At 47.4% G+C, this 24,419-nt stretch overlaps 1 protein-coding gene, 1 long non-coding RNA gene and 1 pseudogene across 2 annotated transcripts; 2 read left to right on the top strand and 1 right to left on the bottom strand.

Annotated features, from left to right (window-relative positions):
- The first annotated feature begins 749 nt into the window (after window positions 1-749).
- Window positions 750-5,585, top strand: LOC123107865 (uncharacterized). Its single transcript, XR_006451777.1, has 2 exons — window positions 750-1,038; window positions 5,349-5,585. It is a non-coding gene; the product is annotated as an uncharacterized lncRNA (long non-coding RNA).
- Window positions 5,586-12,951: 7,366 nt separating this feature from the next.
- LOC123101610 (U-box domain-containing protein 21-like) lies at window positions 12,952-14,541 on the bottom strand (annotated as a pseudogene).
- Window positions 14,542-15,918: 1,377 nt separating this feature from the next.
- Window positions 15,919-18,673, top strand: LOC123105110 (probable protein phosphatase 2C 34). Its single transcript, XM_044527102.1, has 4 exons — window positions 15,919-16,332; window positions 16,455-16,822; window positions 17,718-17,954; window positions 18,068-18,673. Exons 1-4 carry the CDS (start codon window positions 16,074-16,076, stop codon window positions 18,344-18,346), a joined length of 1,143 nt encoding a protein of 380 aa, XP_044383037.1. The 5' UTR covers window positions 15,919-16,073; the 3' UTR covers window positions 18,347-18,673.
- Window positions 18,674-24,419: the final 5,746 nt, after the last annotated feature.

Genomic DNA, 24,419 nt, shown 5'->3' with positions numbered 1-24,419 from the left:
CATGTAACATCCCGATTCTCGGAATGTTTAAGAAAAAGTTTTCCAAAAATCAGGACGAGAAAGTTTCGTTTGTTTTATTTGTTAATAAAAGCTTAAATTAAGTTTTCATAAAGTTAGTGGATTTAATTTGAACTAATGTCAACTTAAATTAAATTTGTGTTTTGATCTTTTGTTTTAACTGGTTTTTAAATTTGTCTTCGGCATATTTAAATATGCGAGTCTACACTTTCTTGGACATCTCAGTTCATTTGATATGTATTCGAGCTTTTAATTTCTTTCTAGATTTTCTTTTTCTTGTTGTCATACTCTGTACAGAATTCCTACCCAGCATCTTCTCTCTTCCGTGTGTGCGCATCCTACATTTTTCCTCCCAACCGAATTGGACCAAACCCATATCTTTCTTTTGTTTTTATTTTGTTTTTCTCTATTTCCTACCCAACCACTCCTTCTTTATTTTTTTCTTCCCCATGGGCCTGGCCGAAGTGGCCCATCTCTCCCAACCAAGGAACCCCTCTCCTCCTTGTAGGTTCACAACTCACAGAAGATGAAATCTCAACTGCCACCTACGTACACACATAGAAACTCTGCACCTTCCTTTAATGCTTCCTCCCTTCCTATTCCTCTCACGCCTCCTCTTCTTTTCTTCCTCTGTACGTTCACAATCTGCAGAGACTAGAAACTTAACGTACATAAGAGAAACAGCCCCTCCTCTAACTTACCTTAAATCTCATTCCTTTCCAAAACTGCAGGCACCATGCTATGCGCCTCCACCTCCTTTTCCAATTCTCGTGACACCCAGCCTTCTCCCTTCCTCTCTGTCTCCAGAAACTCTGTCCAACGAATGATGCACCATGGATACCAATTCTCCATCCGGTTGATGCAGGCCCTCCCCATCCGTGCCCTTGCGCCAGAAGGTTCCCCTCGACACCATGATTCCATTCAGGGAAGAAGGAACGCGATCCGTCAAGCACACACGAAGAATTATGCATGTCCGCGTACACTGTTCATCAAGTTCGTCGCATTGTTCCATCAAACTCGGTGAGCCTCTATGAAATTCCTTTTGCATGCTTACTTGTCATCACCTAGTGTATCCCGTAGACATCATGATTCAACCTATCTCTGTCGTTGGCCGCGTGTGTCCAAAACCGAATTCGATTCGATGGCATAGGCATAATTCTTTAGTTTTGTTCATCATATGACTTTGAGCCCAATAGATAAAATTCTCCATATGACCGTAGAAATCCAGTGATGGGGTTAGATTGTGGGTTCTATCTTGTGATCGGTAGAAGAGATATAATCTTAGTCGTTTTTTTATTTATGGAATCCAAATAGGTTTTGTGTTGGTAAAACTTTTCTATTGGTATGTTATTTCTATGTCTCTCGTTATGCCTAGGAGTATCAAATGGTTTACTCGATTGATTTGAAGGTGCGTTTTATTTTTTTGTAGCATTTCGTGTAGATAACTTTGTGCATCATCTAAAAGTATGATATGCCTTTCTATTAGTTCCTTCGAGTTATTACCTTGTGTAGGAGTTGATTGGTGCATTAGTTATCATCCCTCATACATGATTGGCGCGTGTTATTATTTTAATTAGATTTGGAGCATTATTAGTGTAATCTTATTATCATTATTTTGGTTATGTTTGATACTTATTGTTTGCGAACGTACAATAATTGGTGAACGCTCGACATGGTTATATTTATGTGGAATTATTCTAAACTTTGCTTTATGTATCGAATAATGGAATATTTCATGTTTCGATTATTTCTTTTGTTTAGCATGAATATATCTTAGGTATATTTTCTATATTCATTTACATCCATGTAGCATGTGTGTTTTACATATTCAAAATCATGTCATGCCTATGATAGTGATCCGTCAATCTATTATTTTGTTGTTTAGTTTCTTTATAGTAGTTGTCTTGAATTGGCATGTTAACTTAGAACATAGCCATGGTTGTGATGAATTACTTGTTGTAGGCACTCTATTAGCATTTTAATTATCTATCGCATCATGCGTGGTTCAAGATCACTTTCTCACTTTCCTAAGTTGTGTGACATGTCATGTTTTATGTGTTATTTTAGTAGCAACTTTTGAGTAATTGTTAACGCGATTTTGTAGATGTTTATTGTTTAGTGTTGCATGGATAGTTGCTTTATGTCATTGTTATATTTGCATTTTATATATAATTTATTCATTGTGACATAGAGTTCAGTTTATTGTTTCTTGGTAATTAGCAACCGTGTTATATTTACCTAGGATAGTAGCTATGCATGCTTAGTTGATTGACATGTCATATTAATATTTACTCAAGTAGAAGGCATATTTGGTTGTATGCCTACCATGTGTTATATCATTGGTAGTTTGTACCTTATGTTCATACATTTGGTTAATGTTTACTTGGTAGATATATCATAGTGATTTGTTGATACCATACATTCTTTTATTTAGGAATTTCTTGCCTTATCAATACCATGTCATGATGATCGATTATACAACTTCATTGCATAACGCGTGTGTGTACCAATCTGTGTGTTGTATGATGCTTAGTTGTGTACCTTTTATATATTTGCAAGTGTATGATGACTACATAGAAATGCATGTCATCTTGTTATTCATGCTTCTATAACACATGTTGATTTGGTTGATGAGATGATCTAGTTCTATACTTTCCTACGTGCTTAGTATGCTTCCATGTTCTCATATATCATAACTAGCATGGTATTGTTGTATGCTAACGCCGTGCTTGATCTTTAGGTCAGTTGTTATCAACTAGGTTATCTCATAGTTACACATTGCATTTTATTAATAGCATATTTTGGTATCTCGTGTCATGATCATCCATGCTTAGCATCATATCTGGTTTAGCTTACTGTTGCATTTGTGGTATGCCTAAGTCTAGACATCAAGTCATGCTAGTTATCTTTCATGTGTTATTATATTCCATGTGTTATAGTTATACTTGTGGTGCTCATATATGCTTGACTTGTCTCATGTTAGTGTTATGAGTGTTTGGCACATGTTGCATTAGCTCATCACATGATTAGGATAGTTCACCTTTCAATAGTTGAGTTGTGTCCTTCTCGTATGCTTGGTGCATATTGTTGCTTTGTTGTTAATCATGTTGTGGTAATATTTTTGCTAGAGGTCATTTGGATATTAGTTGTTTCCTTTATTATAAAGAGTGTCCTAGTTTAGTATCTTCTCATGGTCACTCATATGTTTAATGCTTTTGTTATTAGATAAGACCTCTTCACGATTCTATACTCACATGCCTTGTATGATGTGTCTGGTTATTTAATTTTCCATTTTTTTGTGATAGCATTGGTTTGTCTTTTGTCATAGAAATGCTTGCTAATAGTTGTTATGATTTGCGTTTAGTCTTTGCTTATTGTTAACCATTATAGAATATTTGGATACATCCAAATATTTACTTGTGGTTGATTATTAATCTTAATCATATCATGCCTGGATAGTAGTTCACTCTTTTGTTCCATGTCTTGTATAGTTTCTTGTTAATTGTTTGACAAATGACTTGGTTTGTTATAATAGAGTTGATCCTATTTTATATTAATAATGTTATAGGGTTAGACCTAGGTTAATTCGATTCATGTTGTTGAGTGATGTATGATTGCTTAACTAGTATGGTTTGTAATGTGTGTTTGTTTGTCTTATGGAACACTTGCTTTTGAATTTTTATATAGTTGGTGTATATGTTTGGCTATTGTTGACCATTTTAAGTATTTAGATTCTATCTAAATATTTATTTGTGGTTAACTCTTACCTTTTCATTCCATGTTGTGATCATTTAGTTAAATGCATAGGGTGCTTCCACTTCATGTGTGTGGATGCCATTGTGTTGGTTATATAGTAGTTTCTTATATAGTTAGTCGTGATGTGTAGTGGGCACTACATGTGGTCAATAGCATAGTTTGTACCGAGACGTTAGTCTTGTTGACAAGCCCTGATTATCCATCGTCAACCTAAAGCCTGTCAATTCATTGAGTCCTCTACTTACCTTCCAATCATGTTATCTCTTTTGGAATCTCCATCTGATCAATATCTTGCTATCCATCCAGTCTTAATTGTTTTGGATGTTATTTGGATTTACTTTTGCTTTGGTATTTATGGTTTGTCTTTGCTATCGTTACGACGAGTAGGGAGTGACGACGATGTTGGACATGGACAGAAACAGGTTACCGAAGAAGGACTCAACACGAAGGCATGCCTCCTTCTTTGATCATACTTATCCTATGGTTTACAAAATTGCATTGAGTTTTATTATTACTATTGTGCATGCTATTTTAATTCTCGTAGCTAGCGTGTCGATTGACACATTACCTTGATCCGCTTGTCGCCTATTTACTTGACACTTGAGTAGAAGTATAAGGTTCCCGTAGAGTAGAAATGCTTAGCCATGCTTATCACCCTATAGGTGCCTTGTTGAATGATCTCTGAGTCATTGACAGTTGAAACTTAATGCCGAGCTAGGCCCGTTGGCCCTTGTTAACCTTCTCTATCCTCTTCTACTCTGGGTGAAACTTACCATCTGAATACTAGCGCGGGCGACAGCTAAATCAAGGATTGAAGGAGCGATTGGCCTCCCTTCACGAGTTGAAAGGGGCAATCAGTCGTCCGTGCCGCATGAGGCCTAATAAGTCTTGGATTTGAAGATTGTGATAACAGTACAACCACATGCTATATGGGCACTGGCTTGGTTAAGTAAGCTAGTCAGCCTTAGGTGTCGATGTCACCGTACCGCAGATGGGATATCTGCCTTGCGAGGAGTATCCTCGGCATAGATGGGGGGACCGGTTTGAGGACGTACTGTCAGTTCCGTGCGCCAGACCCGGTGGGCATGTCACATCTTTAGGGGATCTAGTCCAAAGGCCTCGTCACAATCTCCCTGCCGGTATACCAGATGGTGTACTACGCTAGCGACGGCTAGTGGCAACAAGTCGGGATTGTGTCATGTGGGTAAAGTGTACAACCTCTGCAGAGTGTAAAACTATTCGAATAGCCGTGTCCACGGTCAAGGACAGCACATGAATCTTTCTCGACATACAGGACCTGTCTTGCTTATTCCCTCTTTACCCCTATTCTTGGAACCTATGAAGAGTGTGAGTTGATCGAGGATCCTCACTTTGATGAAAGCTATTCTGGAGATAAAACACATTCTCATCAAAAACTGCTTTTATCCAACTGCTTTATTTGTCAAATAAAATTAGCTTTATGCAAATGAGCCATATAGCCTTCCTTTGAAGTCACTTGTAGCTATTAGGTCTTTCCCCGAGGGAGGCATGTTGAGTACGTAATGTACTCATGGCAATAATTTTGTTGACAACAGAGTTCCATGAAGACGAAGGTGATGACTACGACTACTATGGCGATCTATAGGAGTGAGGTCACGTGGACTACATCGACTGCCTGTGGCTGAGATGGAGTCACTACGCATTTTACTTTCCGCTGTTTTCTGATTGTAAATGTCATGAGACATCTCACTAGGTATGTCTTGTGACAAATATACTACTTGTAATTATTTTACGTATTCTGCAATGATATCATTTCGCTATGTTGTCAACAATAATCCTGGGGTTGACAAATATACACAAGAGGGTCTGGAAGTTAATTCCGGGTTCTCATAATGCAATAGAGAGATAACCATAAGGATTTTGCCAGTTGCCGATAACTTCAACAAAACATGATCATCTCATACAACAACTTATATCTCATCACGTCTTGACCATATCACATCACAACATGCCCTGCAAAAACAAGTTAGACGTCCTCTACTTTGTTGTTGCAAGTTTTACGTGGCTGCTATGGGCTGAGCAAGAATCGTTCTTACCTACGCAACAAAATCACAACGATAGTTTGTCAAGTTGGTGCTACTTTAACGTTCGCAAGGACCGGGCGTAGCCACACTCGGTTCAACTAAAATTGGAGAAACTGACACCCGCCAGCCACCTGTGTGCAAAGCACGTCGGTAGAACCAGTCTCGCGTAAGCGTACGCGTAATGTCGGTCCGGGCCGCTTCATCCAACAATACCGCCGAACCAAAGTATAACATGCTAGTAAGAAGTATGACTTATATCGCCCACAACTCACTTGTGTTCTACTCGTGCACATCATCAACGCATAAAACCTAGGCTCGGATGCCACTGTTGGTTAACGTAGTAATTTCAAAAAAATTCCTACGCACACGCAAGATCATGGTGATGCATAGCAACGAGAGGGGAGAGTGTTGTCTACGTACCCTCGTAGACCAGCAACAGAAGCGTTGACACAACGTAGAGGAAGTAGTCGTACGTCTTCCCGATCCGACCGATCCAAGTACCGAACGTACGACACCTCCGAGTTCTGCACATGTTCAACTCGGTGATGTCCCTCGAGCTCCGATCCAGCAAAGTGTTGAGTGAGAGTTTCGTCAACACGATGGCGTGATGATGGTGATGATGTTCTACCGATGCAGGGCTTCGCCTAAGCACCGCTACGATATGACCGAGGTGGAATATGGTGGAAGGGGGCACCGCACACGGCTAAGGAACGATCACGAGGATCAACTTGTGTGTCATGGGGTGCCCCCTTGCCCTCGTATATAAAGGAGGGAGAGGGGGAGGTGCGGCCGGCCCAAGGGGTGCGCCTGGAGGAGTCCTAATCCCACCGGGAGTAGGACTCCCCCCTCTTGCCTTGTTGGAAAAGGAAGGGGGAAGGGAGAAAGAGGAAAGGGGGGCGCCGCCCCCCTTCCTTGTCCTATTCGGACTAGGGGGGAGGGGGCGCGCGGCCTGCCCTGGCCGGTCCTCCTCTTCTCCCTTAGGGCCCATGTAGGCCCAATAACCCCCGAGGGGTTCCGGTAACCCTCCGGTACTCCGGTAAAATCTCGATTTCACCCGGAACATTTCCGATATCCAAATATAGGCTTCCAATATATCAATATTTATGTCTCGACCATTTCGAGACTCCTCGTCATGTCCGTGATCACATCCGGGACACCAAACAACCTTCGGTACATCAAAACACAAAAACCCTAATTACGATCGTCACCGAACTTTAAGCGTGCGGACCCTACGGGTTCGAGAACTATGTAGACATGACCGAGACACGTCTCCGGTCAATAATCAATAGCGGAATCTGGATGCTCATATTGGCTCCTACATATTCTACGAAGATCTTTATCGGTCAGACCGCATAACAATATACATTGTTCCCTTTGTCATCGGTATGTTACTTGCCCGAGATTTGATCGTCGGTATCTCAATACCTAGTTCAATATCATTACCGGCAAGTCTCTTTACTCGTTCCGTAATACATCATCCCGCAACTAACTTATTAGTTGCAATGCTTGCAAGGCTTGAGTGATGTGCATTATCGAGAGGGCCCAAAGATACCTCTCCGACAATCGGAGTGACAAATGCTAATCTCGAAATACGCCAACCCAACAAATACCTTCGGAGACACCTGTAGAGCACCTTTATAATCACCCGGTTACGTTGTGATGTTTGGTAGCACACAAAGTGTTCCTCCGGTAAACGGGAGTTGCATAATCTCATAGTCATAGGAACATATATAAGTTATGAAGAAAGCAATAGCAACAAACTAAACGATCAAGTGCTAAGCTAATGGAATGGGTCAAGTCAATCACATCATTCTCCTAATGATGTGATCCCGTTAATCAAATAACAACTCATGTCTATGGCTAGGAAACTTAACCATCTTTGATTCAACGAGCTAGTCAAGTAGAGGCATACTAGTGACATATTGTTTGTCTATGTATTCACACATGTATTATGTTTCCGGTTAATACAATTCTAGCATGAATAATAAACATTTATCATGATATAAGGAAATAAATAATAACTTTATTATTGCCTCTAGGGCATATTTCCTTCACCTTGAATGCCTCCAAAGTTTGGAATGCCTACAAATGAATAGGATGCAAGCATATGGGCAAATGGATATGCAAATGGACGTGCAAGCATAATGGTGTAGGATCGAAAGTATGTCTAGATGGGGGGTGATTAGACTACTCGACCAAATAAAAATCTAGCATTTTCCTAATTTTATGTCTTCGCAGATTTTAGCAACTTAGCACAAGTCAAGCAATCAATCTACACATGCAAGTCTAAGAGTATAGCAGCGGAATATAAAAATATTGCACTAAAGGGAGGAGTTTGGAGGGAACAAATGCAATGTAGACACGGAGATTTTTGGCGTGGTTCCGATAGGTTGTGCTATCGTACATCCACGTTGATGGAGAATTCAACCCACGAATGGTAACAGCCGCGCAAGTCCACGGAAGGCTCCACCCATGAAGGATCCACGAAGAAGCAACCTTTTCTATCCCACCATGGCCATCACCCACGAAGGACTTGCCTCACTAGGGTAGATCTTCACAAAGCAGGCGATCTCCTTGCCTGTACAAACTCCTTGGTTCAACTCCACAATCTTGTCGGGGGCTCCCAAGTGACACCTAACCAATTTAGGATACACCACTCTCCAAAAGGTAATAGATGGTGTGTTGATGATAAACTCCTTGCTCTTGTGCTTCAAATGATAGTCTCCCCAACACTCAACTCTCTCTCACAGATTTGGATTTGGTGAAAAGATGATTTGAGTGGAAAGCAACTTGGGGAAGGCTAGAAATCAAGATTCTTGTGGTTGGAATGGAATATGTTGGTCTCAACACATGAGTAGGTGGCTCTCTCAGAAAATGTATGTTGGAAGTGTAGGCACGTTCTGATGGCTCTCTCCAAGAATGAAGAGTGAGTGGAGGGGTATATATAGCCTTCACACAAAATCTAATCATTACACATAATTTACCAAACTCGATGGGACCGAATCATGAAACTCGATCTGACCGATTCAATTCAAAATGTGAATGTTAGTCTTTTCGGTGGGACCGACATGTCAACTCGGTGGGGCCGATTTCATTAGGGTTAGGGCATAACATAATCTTGGTGAAACCGATCACATAAACTCGGTGAGACCGATTTCTGTAATAGGCAAACAAAGAGTTGGTCAGGCAAACTCGATGGGACCGAATCGCTCATTTCGGTGAGACCGAAACGTTATGAAAGGAAAACAGAGAGTTTGCATTGCGAACTTGGTGGGACCGATCGCTCATCTCGGTTAGGCCGAAACGTTACAAAGGAAAACAGAGAGTTTGCAATCCCATCTCGGTGAGACCGAGATCCCTATCGGTGAGGTCGAACTGATTAGGGTTTTTGGCTATGGCTATGTCAAGTGAACTCGGTGGCGCATGATAGATCAAATCGGTGGGGCCGAGATTGACTTTTGGTTTGGGACATATGTGGATATGAGAAAGTGGTTGAGGGGTTTTGGAGCATATCACTAAGAATTTTGAGCAAGCAAGCCATTAAGCAACACCTCATCCCCTTTTGATAGTATTGGCTTTTCCTATGAACTCAATGTGATCTTGGATCACTAAAATGAAAATGTAGAGTCTTGAGTTTGAGGCAATGTGTGTCCTTAGCATTTTGAGGGGTCCACATTCCTAATCCATGCCATGCCAATCATTGAACTTTCTGAAATGAGCATCTTGAAAGAGCATTAGTTCAATGAGCTACATATTATTAAGAATCATCAAAAACACCAAAGGATAGTTGCACTTTCAAACGGGAATAGAAACGAAGAGGGCCGCATGTATACCATATGTTGCATGTCGATGCAGGCTCACACGGCGTGCCTTGATGCTCTCAAGGGGTAACACAAAACTTGTTGCACTCTTGTTTTATCATCCACCCACGCTTTGCTATGCATTTGATGCTCTCAAGTGGCTGGGATTTTTCTCGTCGTTTTTCAGGTACATCCACAGATCCAGTACTGGAGGCATCAGATAAGATTGGTTGGTACGACCAGGCTTGAATCTGAGGGCATTGTGTAGTTCTGTCCTGCGGTGACGCTTGCAAACAGTAATTATTATACGGAGCGTGCGTGTCGTCGGGTCAGCCCAGCGGGCACGCTACACTGAAATTACTCCCTCCGGTCCTTTTTACTCTGCACATTAGGTTTGTCTGAAGTCAACCTCATCCAACTTTGACCAAGTTTATACAAAAAATTATTAACAACACATTTATTAATAGATCCATCTCGGAATATATTTTCATATTATATTTATTAGATGTTATAGATGTTAATATTTTCTAATATAAATTTGGTCAAACTTAGCAAACTTTGACTTGAGTCAAAGCTAATCTGCGGAGTAAAAAGGACCAGAGGGAGTACTTGGAAGTTGGAACACGGAGACGAATCACGCGTGGCCGGCCGTTTTTCCGTGATCCAAAGCTTGGGACGCCGTTGGGCTTTCTCCAATCCAAATACTAGTACGTTCTGGACGCGAGTTTCCCGCGTAGAGAAAGTGACGACCTGCACCTGCTTGCCCGGCGAGCCGAGCACTAGTCAGTCCCTCAAGTAGCAGTAGCGCTACACTGGTTGCCACCATCTACGGATCCACCTACATTCCTCGGACTCGCCAGGAGCGGCGGACGCGGTTCCTCTGCTCTGCTCCTTGGTCTTTTCCTGTGGGCGGCGTGGTGCACCTCCCGTGACACCAGCAGCTGACTATAGTAGTATACTACTCCCTTCGTTCTGAATTATTTGTCTTGGATTTGTCTAAATACCGGTGTATCTAGACATATTTTAGTGCTAGATACCTCTGTATCTAAACAAATCTAAGACAAATAATTCGGAACGGAGGGAGTAGCATTTAGCAAGCGAGCCGTCGACCTCGGCCACTTTCTGGCCGCGTCGTTTTCCAAGTGGTTTGGTTTGAAAGGGCTCGTTCGTTCGTTGCACGTAGCGGCACATCACAGAGACACTCGTGTGTTTCGCCGAGCGAAGAAGAACTGCGGGGCCGGCGCTTTTCTCCGGCATTTCGCCGGGAGGAGGCCAAGTTGCGCTCTCGTTGCTGCCCGTGCGTCGAGGGAGGAAAGAACCGGTGTGAATCGTCCAATCCACCGCCGAGGAGGAGCTGGGCTGGACCCGCCGACCGACCGGTCATGGCCACCGCCCTCACGTTGCCGTCCCCGCTCGCTTTTTCTGGAGCGGTCGACACGTCTCGCCTCGGGCTCCGCCACGTAAATATCTGCCGCCACTACCTGCCTATCATGCCCCGGCGGCCTCAAAGTCCACTTATCATCACAGCTGTACCGCAGTGAAAGCCACCACTACTCCTTAATTATCTGGAGCAATAACATTTTTTACACCGTTGATTACCTGGAGTACTACTAGTATAGTTCTAGTACTTTTTTTTGCGGGGAGGGAGTAGCATATAGTACAACCAATAATCTTTTTTTTTTGCGAGAAGTACTTACAACCAAGAATCTTGAGTGAGCAGAGAATTTTCTTACCACGACTCTGAAGATCGGTGCCAGGCAGACCACGAAGGCAGAGCAGGGTATACGGCCAGCCTTTGCTGCGCTGCCTCGACCGTGCAAGCAGCTGAGCAAAACAAACGGTTAGAAATTATTCCCGCCTTCTTCCCGTACGTGTCGCGTCCGTCAAACAAGAGGGCAAGCGGCCTGTTCTTCTCGCCCGCCGCTCTTTTCAGCTGGCGCATTCAATGCCCGATCCGCCTTCTAGTAGTGAGTACGTATCTCGTCGCTGTACGTACGCCGTATCGAGCCATGTCCCATCATCCTCGCAGTACGTAGTACTAGTTGAATGCCCGTGCGTTGCCACGAGACTTAAAAAAATGTATACATCGATCATTGTTCTAATTCAGAAGTGCATGTCAAACATGACGGATATTGATCGATATAATAGCGACTAGCAATTCTTTCTCCCGTTGCTTTCTCTATCACGTCTCTTTTTAACGTGAGTAAGAGAGACCCCTGATGTATATTTTACAAATTAGAAGTGTGTCCTTAGCTTCCTATGCCATCATCTCTTCCACGACCTTCCTTGCATCTAGAAAAAGCGGCTTTCTCCCGGTCGTTCCTCCTCTCCACATCCATAGAATTCATCCATCTTTGCTTTATCATTGTCGTCAATTCAAATGTTAGTCATTTTGCCCTAACTATCGCTTGGTCACTTCTTCAAAACATTAGAAGATATATGAAATGGTGCACATGTGTCTAGAGAAATAGTGAGTTGCGACGACGACATACCAACAAAGGGACATACAATCATCAACTCCCCTTGTATATCTCGAATGGGGTAGCCACGTGTATAACCAATGTAACTTCGAACATTGAACTAATATGTCTCCATCAAATATGAAGACATTTTCATGATTATGAATGCTCCAACGCCCTAGTATGATCACTTTGTTGAAGCAGGGTGAGTGTTACCTCTGAGATGCATGAACAAGTATGTCCATGAGTGATAGGCCCAGGTGCTTCTCCTGGTTGAGCCTCTATGGAAAAAGAGTGAGCGCAACACTGGAGGAATACGTGCACACATAATAGATTCTAAGCTCTCCACCATCATACTTGTATCCTTTCTTTAATAAGAAAAATAGTAAGGATACACAAATATGATAAGAGCATGTTGTTGGTCTACTAAATAGTAAATATGGTGTTCGAGATTGACCTAATTCACAACGGGAATCATTTCTTCAGGGAGAAGGCAAGGTTACATATCTTGCTCCGTTATTCAAATATTCACAAGTAAATGTTTTTTATGGACATCTTAATTAAAAATAGATTTTCTATCTTGCTATGCATGATTGACTTCCAAACGTGTAGAGAGAGGAACTGAACATGATTCAAGCTGCAATACGCATGATGACCCCAAAATTGGAGCATACTACTCAGAGAAAGAGGAATATAGGAGTTTATCAACATCATGATGACCACAAAAATAGACTTATGTTTCTCAACTCTTGATGGAATTCTGTAATGTGTGGATCACTTCAAAATCGTAAATAACCCGAAATAACTTTCAAACTATGAAGATAAATAAACATGACAATGTTCAGTTCTCTTTTGTGCTGATCATTCTGTGTACGAGTATTCAGTTATGGGGTAAAAAAAATCTAGTCATCCTGGTGTATGTTTTATCCACACATCCAATCTAGCTCCCAATACAATCGAAACAAGGGTGAAAGCAGAAGCTAAAACTTCATCACTCACACCGATCAAAATGGCCTCTTGAGCCCCCTGAAGTCCACCGTCTTGATGCACTCTACGCTGCCCCTGAAACCATTGAGCAGCTCGTTGGCCCGATCTTTGGTCACGCCGCCGCAGCCCACCTGGAGCAGCTTCTTGAAGGTGCCCACACGCAGCGCCTCATCGCAGCACGCGCCGGCGCCAGTGTCCGCGGCACGGCAGAGGCGCCAGAGCGCAGAGACGCAACATCTTCTTGACCAGCACGGCACGACCAGCGCGTGCGCACGCACGGACTCAAGGCCGGTGTCAGCACAGGACGCCGTCCAGCACGGCCAGTGCCTTCTCGCTCGTCCTCTTGTCAACGTCCAGGACGAGCTCCACAACGACGAGCACTGCCCTAGCTCGGCGAAGCGGGCGGCCGCGCGGTTGCTGCCGAAGACGAGGTAGTAGGCCGTGACGAGCGCGGCCTTGTTGGCCTGCGGGGACATGGGTTTCCTGACGAGGCCGACGAGTGCGCTGCACACGCCGGGCGTCCTCGAGATGACGTCGACGGTGTGCCAGTCGGGGGACGAGGCGAGCTTGTGGAGGACGATGGCGGCGCTGGCCCATGCGGCAAGGTCACCGTGGGAGAGCACCGAGACGAGGGTCTTGAGAGATGTCGGGGAGGCAGTGTAGCGCCGGGCCTCCTCGTCGACCGGGAAGAACACGGTAAGGGCCGCCAAGATCTTCCCAACGCGCCCAATACAGCGGCGCTGGTGCAATACACGGGCTCACCGGTGAGGCTCTGGAAAGCGTCGCTCTCCTACCCGATAGCCCTGGCCCTGCCAGCAAGCTGCCGAATTCCCGCGCCTCGTGGCGGCGGACACGGCGGCGAGCGCCTCGACGGCGTTGGCCTCCCGCCAGCTTCCCCACAGGGGTCAACCTCCTAAGTTGTCGGCGGCGTAGTCCATGGAACCGACGGCTGTTGCGGTGGCAGAGGCAAGCAGGTCGTACAAGGGCGTCGGACGGCGATGCAGATGGGCAGTTGCACTTGCACACGAGTGTGGGGGACGGCGGCGGCGATTTTTCTCACGAGATCGAGAGAGAGGATGGATCAGGAGCGAGAGGTAGGGGAAACTGGGAGAGGATATGTGGGACGTGGGACGGTAGTGGGTCGTGGTTGTTTCTTTTTTTTTTCAATTGTGCGAAGCAAGGCTTGCTTCGAGGGAACGTGGACTGCTTCTGCGATCTTTTTGTGCGTGCTCTGTTTTTTCCATCGTGGGTGGTTTTGATCGTGGCTATTTTTTCTGACGATAGCAGGGAGAGGGATGTTGGTCGAACCATCACGACGACGGCAGATTGTTCTTTAATAGTAGAGATAGGATAACCACGTGGCACCGTTCGTCCGTCTCCACCTCGCGGCGTCCCTGTCGCGTGCGCTGCCTCAACTCCAAGTCAGTACCACTAGAAAAATGAAAACCTTGAGGGCATCCAGACGCATCCGAGTGTGATGTACTCAGATGATTTCCTGTACAGGAGAGTACGTTACGGTTTGAACCCAGATCGATAAACCTGACTATTTTTAGCACCTGCTTTGCCCGGCTAGCTGGAGATAACAAAGGAGTACTCCAAAGCGCCGCTTTTGTCACCGGTGTCCACTGAGCCACGTTCAGACTCGTGCGCGAGCCTCTCCCGTGTGAAGCGGCGCGGCGGTCGGCGGGGGCACGGCCACCGGACCGGACAGCGCCCTCCCGGTCGAACGGGCGTGGCACGGGCGCCGGCAGCAAAGCGAAGCAATAGCAAAAGCATGGTCGACCTCGAGGACTTTCCGGAAGCGTCGTTTTCATTCCCTGATATTCTGAAACTTTGCCCGGGACGGCGAACGTAGCGACGGACCGGGCGCACGTCGTTCCTCCGATCCCGCGGGCGCACGACACACGCACACACACTGTTGGACCCGCTCCGTTCCCACGCACCTCCTGCGTTCGGTGAGAGGAAGACCGAACCACTGACACCGAGCGTGCACGGACCGGCTTCGCCAAGGCCAACTTGTGCTCTCTTTAGCCGAGGTAAAAAAGTAGGGTGCACCTCCACGCGACAAGGTTTTTTCCAAGTAGAGTAGCGTGCCCTTTCTTGTTCCAGAAACGGCCACTAGAAACAAACAAAGTTATGATTCCCGTGCGGCGCCTGCTGCACACTCGCCGCCGCTCACTTCTTTTCAACGGAGTTGGTTGCTTTCCATCATCTCTTTACGTGCGTACGTAGGCAGCTGGCCGGCCGCTCCCTCCTCAATGCCGCACCGCCTCCCGTTTTCCTGTTATTTTTTTGACCGGATCTCCCCGTATTCCTGTTATACCGGTACGTACTTATCTACCTCGATCCAGTCATTCTTGTCGTCGTGGTCGCCACCTCGTCACCCACGGTCACGCTCACGCTCACGCCCCCGTTGCGTGCCGTGCCAGGTCTCCGGGCCCACCTCTGCAAACTCGGAGAGCATCAACGGGCAAGCCGTGACGCGCCGCTGCTTGCAGCAGGGATTGTTTATGACACCCCGTTATAATTAGGCTGAGATGTGATAGATAGCGGCGACGACCTATCACCGCCGATAGTCAGTCGATTAGTGATGCACGCGGGAGCCCACCTGTCGGAAACCAACAGATTCCAGAAGACGCACCGGGGAAAGGAAAGGCGGGAGGAGACAAGTCAAACCATCCATCCATCCATCCATCCATCCAATCCTACGACGCGACAGCGCACGGGATAACCACCGTAGACCCCCTCGCCCCACACACCCACGCGCTTTCCCCGTCCCCCTCGCCCGCCCGGCGTTATTACTTAACCCACCCCTCGCCCACCCAAGCCCCCCATTCCCATTCCCATTCCCATTCCACTTCCATTTCCATTTCGTCCCGTCCCCATTCATTCATTCGTTACCAGAGAGACGAGACGACGACTACGGGGAGCGAGGGGCAGAGTTCGGATCTCTATTCCGGAGATTTTTGTCTAGTTGGTGGTGAAGGAGGATGCTGAGGGCTGTGGCGAGGTGCTGCGGGCACTGGCCGCCGGGCGCGGCGGCGGCGGACGGCATGCTCTGGCAGACGGAGCTGCGGCCGCACGCGGCGGGGGAGTTCTCCATGGCCGCCGCGCAGGCCAACCTCGTCATGGAGGACCAGGCGCAGGTGCTCGCCTCCCCCTCCGCCACGCTCGTCGGCGTCTACGACGGCCACGGCGGCCCCGACGCCTCCCGCTTCCTCCGCTCCGCCCTCTTCCCCCACGTCCAACGTACGTACGCTCTTCTCTCTTCCTTCCCCTTCCCCTTCCGTCGATTTGAGTTTCTCCCGGTTTCTCTGTATGCTCGTGCGCGCGGTGCTGATTTTCCTGCGCGTCTTGTCTTGTCTCGGCAGGCTTCGCCAGGGAGCAGGGGGGCGTGACCGCGGAGGCGATCCGGAGGGCGTTCGGCGCGGCGGAGGAGGACTTCCTGCACGAGGTCCGCCAGGCCTGGCCCAAGCGCCCGCGGATGGCCGCCGTCGGCTCCTGCTGCCTGCTCGGGGCCATCGCGGGGGACACGCTCTACGTCGCCAACCTCGGCGACTCCCGCGCCGTCCTCGGCCGCCGCGTCGTCGGCGGCGGGGTGGCCGTCGCCGAGCGCCTCTCCACCGACCACAACGTCGCCTCCGAGGAGGTCCGGATGGAGGTCTCCTCGCACAACCCGGACGACGCGCAGATCGTGGTGCACACCAGGGGGGCCTGGAGGATCAAGGGGATAATTCAGGTGAGAGACCGATGATGAGGATGCCAATTTATCTTACTAATTTCATGCCTCCCAATCATCAGAGATTAGAGGCAAAATATAGCTGATTGTAGATAACATCTGCGGCTTTTGGTTCCTCTGCCAGTTTGCCTGATTTAGATTTTTTGGTAGCTTGCTTGCACACTGAAATATGGGATAAACTGCAACGAAATTGCATCACAGATTCAGAGCTCCCTAATTTGTAGTACTAGTGCAGAGCCATTAGATCCCATATGCTTAACTAATGTCATTGACCTTGAGTGGGTTTCCAGGTAACAATTCGAAAGAAATTGACCCCTTTTGTTCAATCTTCAGCTTAGTTAGCTTTGTGTAAGGGGTTAGATGAAGTAGGCCATATGTCAGAAATGGTAACTATCCCAATTTAAGATGATATTCACTGTGTTTTTGGAAACTTGCTGACCATACTGAGGAATTTTCCTCTTTCCACTTTAAAGCGAACACTGAAATTGCACTCTATTGCAGCAATCCTGGTGGTTGCAACTTTGCATAGTATCCTCAGTCCTGGATTCCTGGGTTCATAACCTATCCATCCAGGATTGCTGGGATCACAAAGTATCCTGGGTTCCCGGGTTCATAAACTATCCAGGATTGCTGGGATCATAACGTATCCTGGATTCCTGGGATCATAGTCCATATACAGTTTCTCTCTTTTGGTGATAAGATGCTCCATTTATCGTTGGGAAGCTAATAAACTTGTTATTGTTTGGTGATTAGCCTACGCTTGCCTTTTTGTCATCACTCATCAGTTAGTTTTTCCTCTTAGGAGTTAGGAGAACCTATGATATGAAGTTCAATGCAAAGCAGAGCAAAAGATAGATAGATAACATGAGCTAACAATTGATTGTTGTACTATCAGGTGTCAAGATCCATTGGTGATGTATACTTGAAGAAACCGGAGTATAGCTTGGACCCATTATTTCGGCAGATCGGCCCTGTTATTGCATTGAAGAGGCCTGCTCTTAGCGCTGAACCACAAATCCATGTTCGCAAGCTCAAACCAAACGATCAGTTTATAATATTTGCCTCGGACGGTCTTTGGGAGCATCTCAGCGATGATGATGCTGTGCAAATTGTCTTCAAGAACCCAAGAACGGTAGGTTCTGATATATCAATACCAGTTGATGATCTCATGTGGGGAGGTTTTCCTCCACGTATGAATGATCTGCTAGAACAAATGAAATGACTTGTGTGAAATCACTTTTGCAGGGTATAGCAAACCGATTAGTGCGGTCCGCCTTGAAGGAGGCCACGAAGAAGAGAGAGATCAGTGTGCATGACCTGAGGACGATAGAGCGGGGCGTGCGGCGCCATTTCCACGACGACATCAGCGTCGTCGTGGTGTACCTCGACCGGCACCGCGGTCGCCGTCAGACCAGGGTGGTGGACTCCAGCAGCAACTGCACCAGCGCCCCCGTCGACATCTACTCCTCCTCCAGCTCCATCCAGTCGGTGCAGCCACGTCAGGCTTACCGTGACTCCGGTTAATAGACCAGATAAGACGGGACTCCGGTTAGTAGACCAGATAAGACGGGCAGCAGAAGCTCAGACTATATGATCATGGTGGTAAACGGTGGTAGGGTTGCAGATCAGCAACGCAGACTGCAACCCGCAAGCTGCAGTGGCAGCGTCCGAAAGAGATGCGCGGAATGTACATAAGTAGTGCGGGCGCGTGGAACTTTTGTCTGAAGAGATGATTTTTTCGTATGTAATTGCAGAATTTGACTCTCTTTTTTCGTTTATCTCTGCTTAGCCAGCAGTTAACCCGTGAACTAGAACGGTGGCAGTATATATATGATACTGAAATTTAGAAAAGGCACCCCGAATTTCAGCATGTGAATTCATCCGTGCTGGTGGGAAATCCGAAATCGGGTTATCTTTCTACTTTCGACCGATCGTTCTCGTGTTCGCTGAATCGTGGTTCCACTTGCTTATCAGGAATCACTTGGCTTTAGTAGATGAAAGGCAAACGGCCTGCTAGTTGCACTTGCATCATCGGTCGTGGTGTGGCTCTTTATCCGGTTGTCGACCCTCTTGTCGGAGCTCTCGGGGGGAAAAGGGGAAATTCTGAACTAGTGTCGTCTCGCTTTCTCTCGTGGTGATCCACTCACTGGTAAAGTAAGTTGTTTCTTTATTGAGAAGTCTGAGTGCTTACCATGACCTAATTCCAGCACCAAGTTATGAGTTATCCGTGCACACTAGTGACACCGTGACAGTGCCACCATCAGCTACCAAATGTCTTTGTAACGAGAACACGTTCCAAAAGCTACCAAATGTCTTTGTAACGAGGAGGTGACTAGTGGTGCGTCCCATGCGACAGACTTTGTGAGGATCAGTGATGTCCAATTCGTTCCAGCCCAGGAGGATGGTTGTAAGTGGAATTCGGAATCTTCTACTCCTAGTCGATTCCCATCCAAATCGGCGTGCAAGGCCTCGTTTCAAGGGATTCCCCATTTGTACCTGGGCGAACGCAAATACGCAATATCCGAATGATTCGTTGCAAAATGGCCATCTGGTTGGTGATCCGGAAAAGGACCTGGACCGCTGATCGCCTCGCCAGACGAAGCCTTTCACTTAACGAGAACTGCGTGCTTTGCGGTTCTTCGCCGGAGGATGTATATCATCATCTTGACTCTTGTGAGCTGTTCAGTTTCGTGCGTTCTATGGAGTTATGTCCTTGCTTCGATTGGTATCCCGGGGGTGTTGCCCGCCATTGGCAGCACCTTTGAGAGCTGTTGTTCTAGCCTAAGAAATGGAGACCCTCTCGACAGTTAGAGCATCTCCAGCCGCCCCCCCTCCCCCCAAGACGCCCCCTACGGCCACTTTTTCGGCGCCGGCAATAAAATATGCTCCCACTCGCGCCCCAAAGCTTCAGTTTTCGCTTGATTTAGAGAAAATTGACGCCGCCGGTTCCACCCCAAACCCAGCCCCCCGGGGAACAGCTGGGCGTGCCGGCGATGCCTTTTTCTTGTGCTTGGCCCACCGTCGGCCTCACACAACCTCTCTCCTCTCTTCCCGCTCGCCCACGCCGACGCCGCCTCGGCCGCGGCCTCCCGCCGCGCCCGCCGCCGGGGCGCCTTCGTCGCGACGCCCCCGGCCCCGCCGCCCTCCCCGAGCTCCGTGCGCCTCACGGAGCCGCTCCCTTCGCTCGCCCTCCTCTCCCCTACCACCCAGGGCCCCGACCTCGACGAGTCCGCGCTGCTCACCAGCCACGTGCTCCACTCCAACTGTCGCCCCTCCTCCTTCACCTGCGTCGCCGTCCTCGCCGCGCTCCTCCGCGCGCGCCCCCTCGACGACTTCTTCGCGCTCCACTGCTTCGCCCTCCAGGCCGTCGTCCCGCCCACTGCCGCCACCCATGCGCTCTACCTCTCCTCCCTCGCCGCCCGCCGCCTCCCCGACGCCACGCTCCTCCACCTCCGCCTCATGGCCCGCCCCGGATCCCCCGTGCCCCCCCCCCCGACCGCCTACCGGGTCGTCGTCAGGTGCCTCATCGCGGATCACGGCCGCCTCGCCGACGCCGTCGCGCTCAAGGATGAGATGCTAGCCTCCGGGTTCGTCGGGCCGGATCCCCATGTCTACAGCCTCCTCATGGCCAGGTTTGTGGAAGCCGGGGATGGGGCGAAAACAGTGGAGCTGCACCAAGAACTGCAGGACAAGCTTGGTGGCGAGGCGGTCCTCGATGGCATCGTGTACGGGAGCCTCATGAAGGCCTACTTCCTCCGTGGAGCAGGGATGGGTCATAGCCGGAGGTGGCAGCGGCGCGCTGCACCAGCAGGCGGCGGAAGCACCGGTCGAGGACGGCGCCGGTGGAGCTCGGGGCTCATGCTGCTCTGCTCGAGCTCGGCGGCGAGGCCGGGCCGGCCGTGGCCTGGGCCGGGCGCGGCCTTGAAGGAAATATGCCCTAGAGGCAATAATAAAGTTATTATTTATTTCCTTATATCATGATAAATGTTTATTATTCATGCTAGAATTATATTAACCGGAAACATAATACATGTGTGAATACATAGACAAACTTAGTGTCACTAGTATGCCTCTACTTGACTAGCTCGTTAATCAAAGATGGTTATGTTTCCTAATCATGAACAAGGTGTTGTTATTTGATTAACGAGGTCACATCATTAGTTGAATGATCTGATTGACATGACCCATTTCATTAGCTTAGCACCCGATCGTTTAGTATGTTGCTATTGCTTTCTTCATGACTTATACATGTTCCTATGACTATGAGATTATGCAACCCCCGTTTACCGGAGGAACGCTTTGTGTGCTACCAAACGTCACAACGTAACTGGGTGATTATAAAGGAGCTCTACAGGTGTCTCCAAAGGTGGATGTTGGGTTGGCGTATTTCGAGATTAGGATTTGTCATTCCGATTGTCGGAGAGGTATCTCTGGGCCCTCTCGGTAATGCACATCACATAAGCCTTGCAAGCATTACAACTAATATGTTAGTTGTGAGATGATGTATTATAGAACGAGTAAAGAGACTTGCCGGTAACGAGATTGAACTAGGTATTGGATACCGACGATCGAATCTCGGGCAAGTAACATACCGATGACAAAGGGAACAACGTATGTTGTTATGCGGTCTGACCGATAAAGATCTTCGTAGAATATGTAGGAGCCAATATGGGCATCTAGGTCCCGCTATTGGTTATTGACCGGAGATGTGTCTCAGTCATGTCTGCATTATTCTCGAACCGTAGGGTCCGCACGCTTAACGTTACGATGACAGTTATTATGAGTTTATGCATTTTGATGTACCAAAGTTAGTTCGGAGTCCCGGATGTGATCACGGACATGACGAGGAGTGTCGAAATGGTCGAGACATAAAGATTGATATATTGGAAGCCTATGTTTGGATAACGGAAGTGTTCCGGGTGAAATCGGTATTTTACCGGAGTACCGGGAGGTTACCGAAACCCCCCGGGAGCTATATGGGCCTTAATGGGCTTTAGTGGAAAGGAGAAAGGGGCAGCCCAAGGTGGCCGCGCGCCTCCCCCTTCCCTAGTCCTATTAGGACTAGGAGAGGTGGCCGGCCCCCCTCTCTCTCTTTCCCCCCTCAAGGAGTCCTATTCCAACTAGGATTGGGGGGAATCCTACTCCCAGAGGGAGTAGGACTCTCCTGGCGCCCCCCCCCCCCTGGCCGGCCAGCCCCTTCCCTTGGATCCTTTATATACGGAGGCAGGGGACACCCCTAGACACAGAAGTTGATCCTTGAGATCGTTCCTTAGCCGTGTGCGGTGCCCCCTGCCACCATATTCCACCTCGATCATATTGTAGCGGTGCTTAGGCGAAGCCCTGCGACAGTATAACATCAAGATCGTCACCACGCCGTCGTGCTGACGGAACTCCTCCCCGACGCTTTGCTGGATCGGAGCCCGGGGATCGTCATCGAGCTGTACGTGTGCTAAGAACTCAGAGGTGCCGGAGTAACGGTGCTTGGATCGGTCGGATCGGGAAGACGTACGACTACTTCCTCTACGTTGCGTCAACGCTTCCGCAGTCGGTCTGCGTGGGTACGTAGACAACACTCTCCCCTCTCGTTGCTATGCATCACCATGATCTTGAGTGTGCGTAGGAATTTTTTTGAAATTACTGTGTTCCCCAACAGTGGCATCCGAGCCTAGGTTTTATGGTTATGATGTTATATGCACGAGTAGAACACAAGTGAGTTGTGGGTGATATAAGTCATACTGCCTACCAGCATGTCATACTTTGGTTCGGCGGTATTGTTGGACGAGACGACCCGGACAGACATTATGCGTATGCTTATGCGAGACCGGTTCTCCCGACGTGCTTTGCACATAGGTGGCTTGCGGGCGACTGTCTGTCCAACTTTAGTTGAACCGAGTATGGCTATGCCCGGTCCTTGCGAAGGTTAAAACGGAGTCTATTTGACAAACTATCGTTGTGGTTTTGATGCGTAGGTGAGATTGGTTCTTGCTTAAGCCCGTAGCAGCCACGTAAAACTTGCAACAACAAAGTAGAGGACGTCTAACTTGTTTTTGAAGGGCATGTTGTGATGTGATATGGTCAAGGCATGATACTGAATTTTATTGTATGAGATGATCATGTTTTGTAACCGAGTTATCGGCAACTGGCAGGAGCCATATGGTTGTCGCTTTAATGTATGCAATGCAATCGCGATGTAATGCTTTACTTTATCACTAAACGGTAGCGATAGTCGTGGAAGCATAAGATTGGCGAGACGACAACGATGCTACGATGGAGATCAAGGTGTCGCGCCGGTGACGATGGTGATCATGACGGTGCTCAGGAAATGGAGATCACAAGCACAAGATGATGATGGCCATATCATATCACTTATATTGATTGCATGTGATGTTTATCTTTTTATGCATCTTATCTTGCTTTGATTGACGGTAGCATTATAAGATGATCTCTCACTAAATTATCAAGAAGCGCTCTCCCTGAGTATGCACCGTTGCCAAAGTTCGCCGTGCCCAGACACCACGTGATGATCGGGTGTGATAAGCTCTACGTCCATCTACAACGGGTGCAAGCCAGTTTTGCACACGCAGAATACTCAGGTTAAACTTGACGAGCCTAGCATATGCAGATATGGCCTAGGAACACAGAGACCGAAAGGTCGAGCGTGAATCATATAGTAGATATGATCAACATAACGATGTTCACCATTGAAAACTACTCCATCTCACGTGATGATCGGTTATGGTTTAGTTGATTTGGATCACGTGATCACTTAGAGGATTAGAGGGATGTCTATCTAAGTGGGAGTTCTTAAGTAATTTGATTAATTGAACTTAAACTTATCATGAACTTAGTACCTGATAGTATCTTGCTTGTTTATGTTCATTGTAGATAGATGGCTCGTGCTGTTGTTCCGTTGAATTTTAATGCGTTCCTTGAGAAAGCAAAGTTGAAAGATGATGGTAGCAATTACACGGACTGGGTCCGTAACTTGAGGATTATCCTCATTGCTGCTCAGAAGAATTACGTCCTGAAAGCACCGTTGGGTGCCAGGCCTGCTGCTGGAGCAACACCAGATGTTATGAACGTCTGGCAGAGCAAAGCTGATGACTACTCAATAGTTCAGTGTGCCATGCTTTACGGCTTAGAATCGGGACTTCAACGACGTTTTGAACGTCATGGAGCATATGAGATGTTCCAGGAGTTGAAGTTAATATTTCAAGCAAATGCCCGGATTGATAGATATGAAGTCTCCAATAAGTTCTATAGCTGCAAGATGGAGGAGAACAGTTCTGTCAGTGAGCATATACTCAAAATGTCTGGGTATAATAATCACTTGATTCAGATGGGAGTTAATCTTCCAGATGATTGCGTCATTGACAGAATTCTCCAATCACTGCCATCAAGCTACAAGAGCTTCGTGATGAACTATAATATGCAAGGGATGAACAAGACTATTCCCGAGCTCTTCGCAATGCTGAAAGCTGCGGAGGTAGAAATCAAGAAGGAGCATCAAGTGTTGATGGTTAACAAGACCACTAGTTTCAAGAAAAAGGGCAAAGGGAAGAAGAAGGGGAACTTCAAAAAGAACAACAAGCTAGTT

This window comes from Triticum aestivum, chromosome 5A, assembly GCF_018294505.1.
Source record: "Triticum aestivum cultivar Chinese Spring chromosome 5A, IWGSC CS RefSeq v2.1, whole genome shotgun sequence".
In the NCBI taxonomy this organism is placed as follows: domain Eukaryota; kingdom Viridiplantae; phylum Streptophyta; class Magnoliopsida; order Poales; family Poaceae; genus Triticum; species Triticum aestivum.
This window is presented reverse-complemented; position numbering and strand designations above follow the sequence as displayed.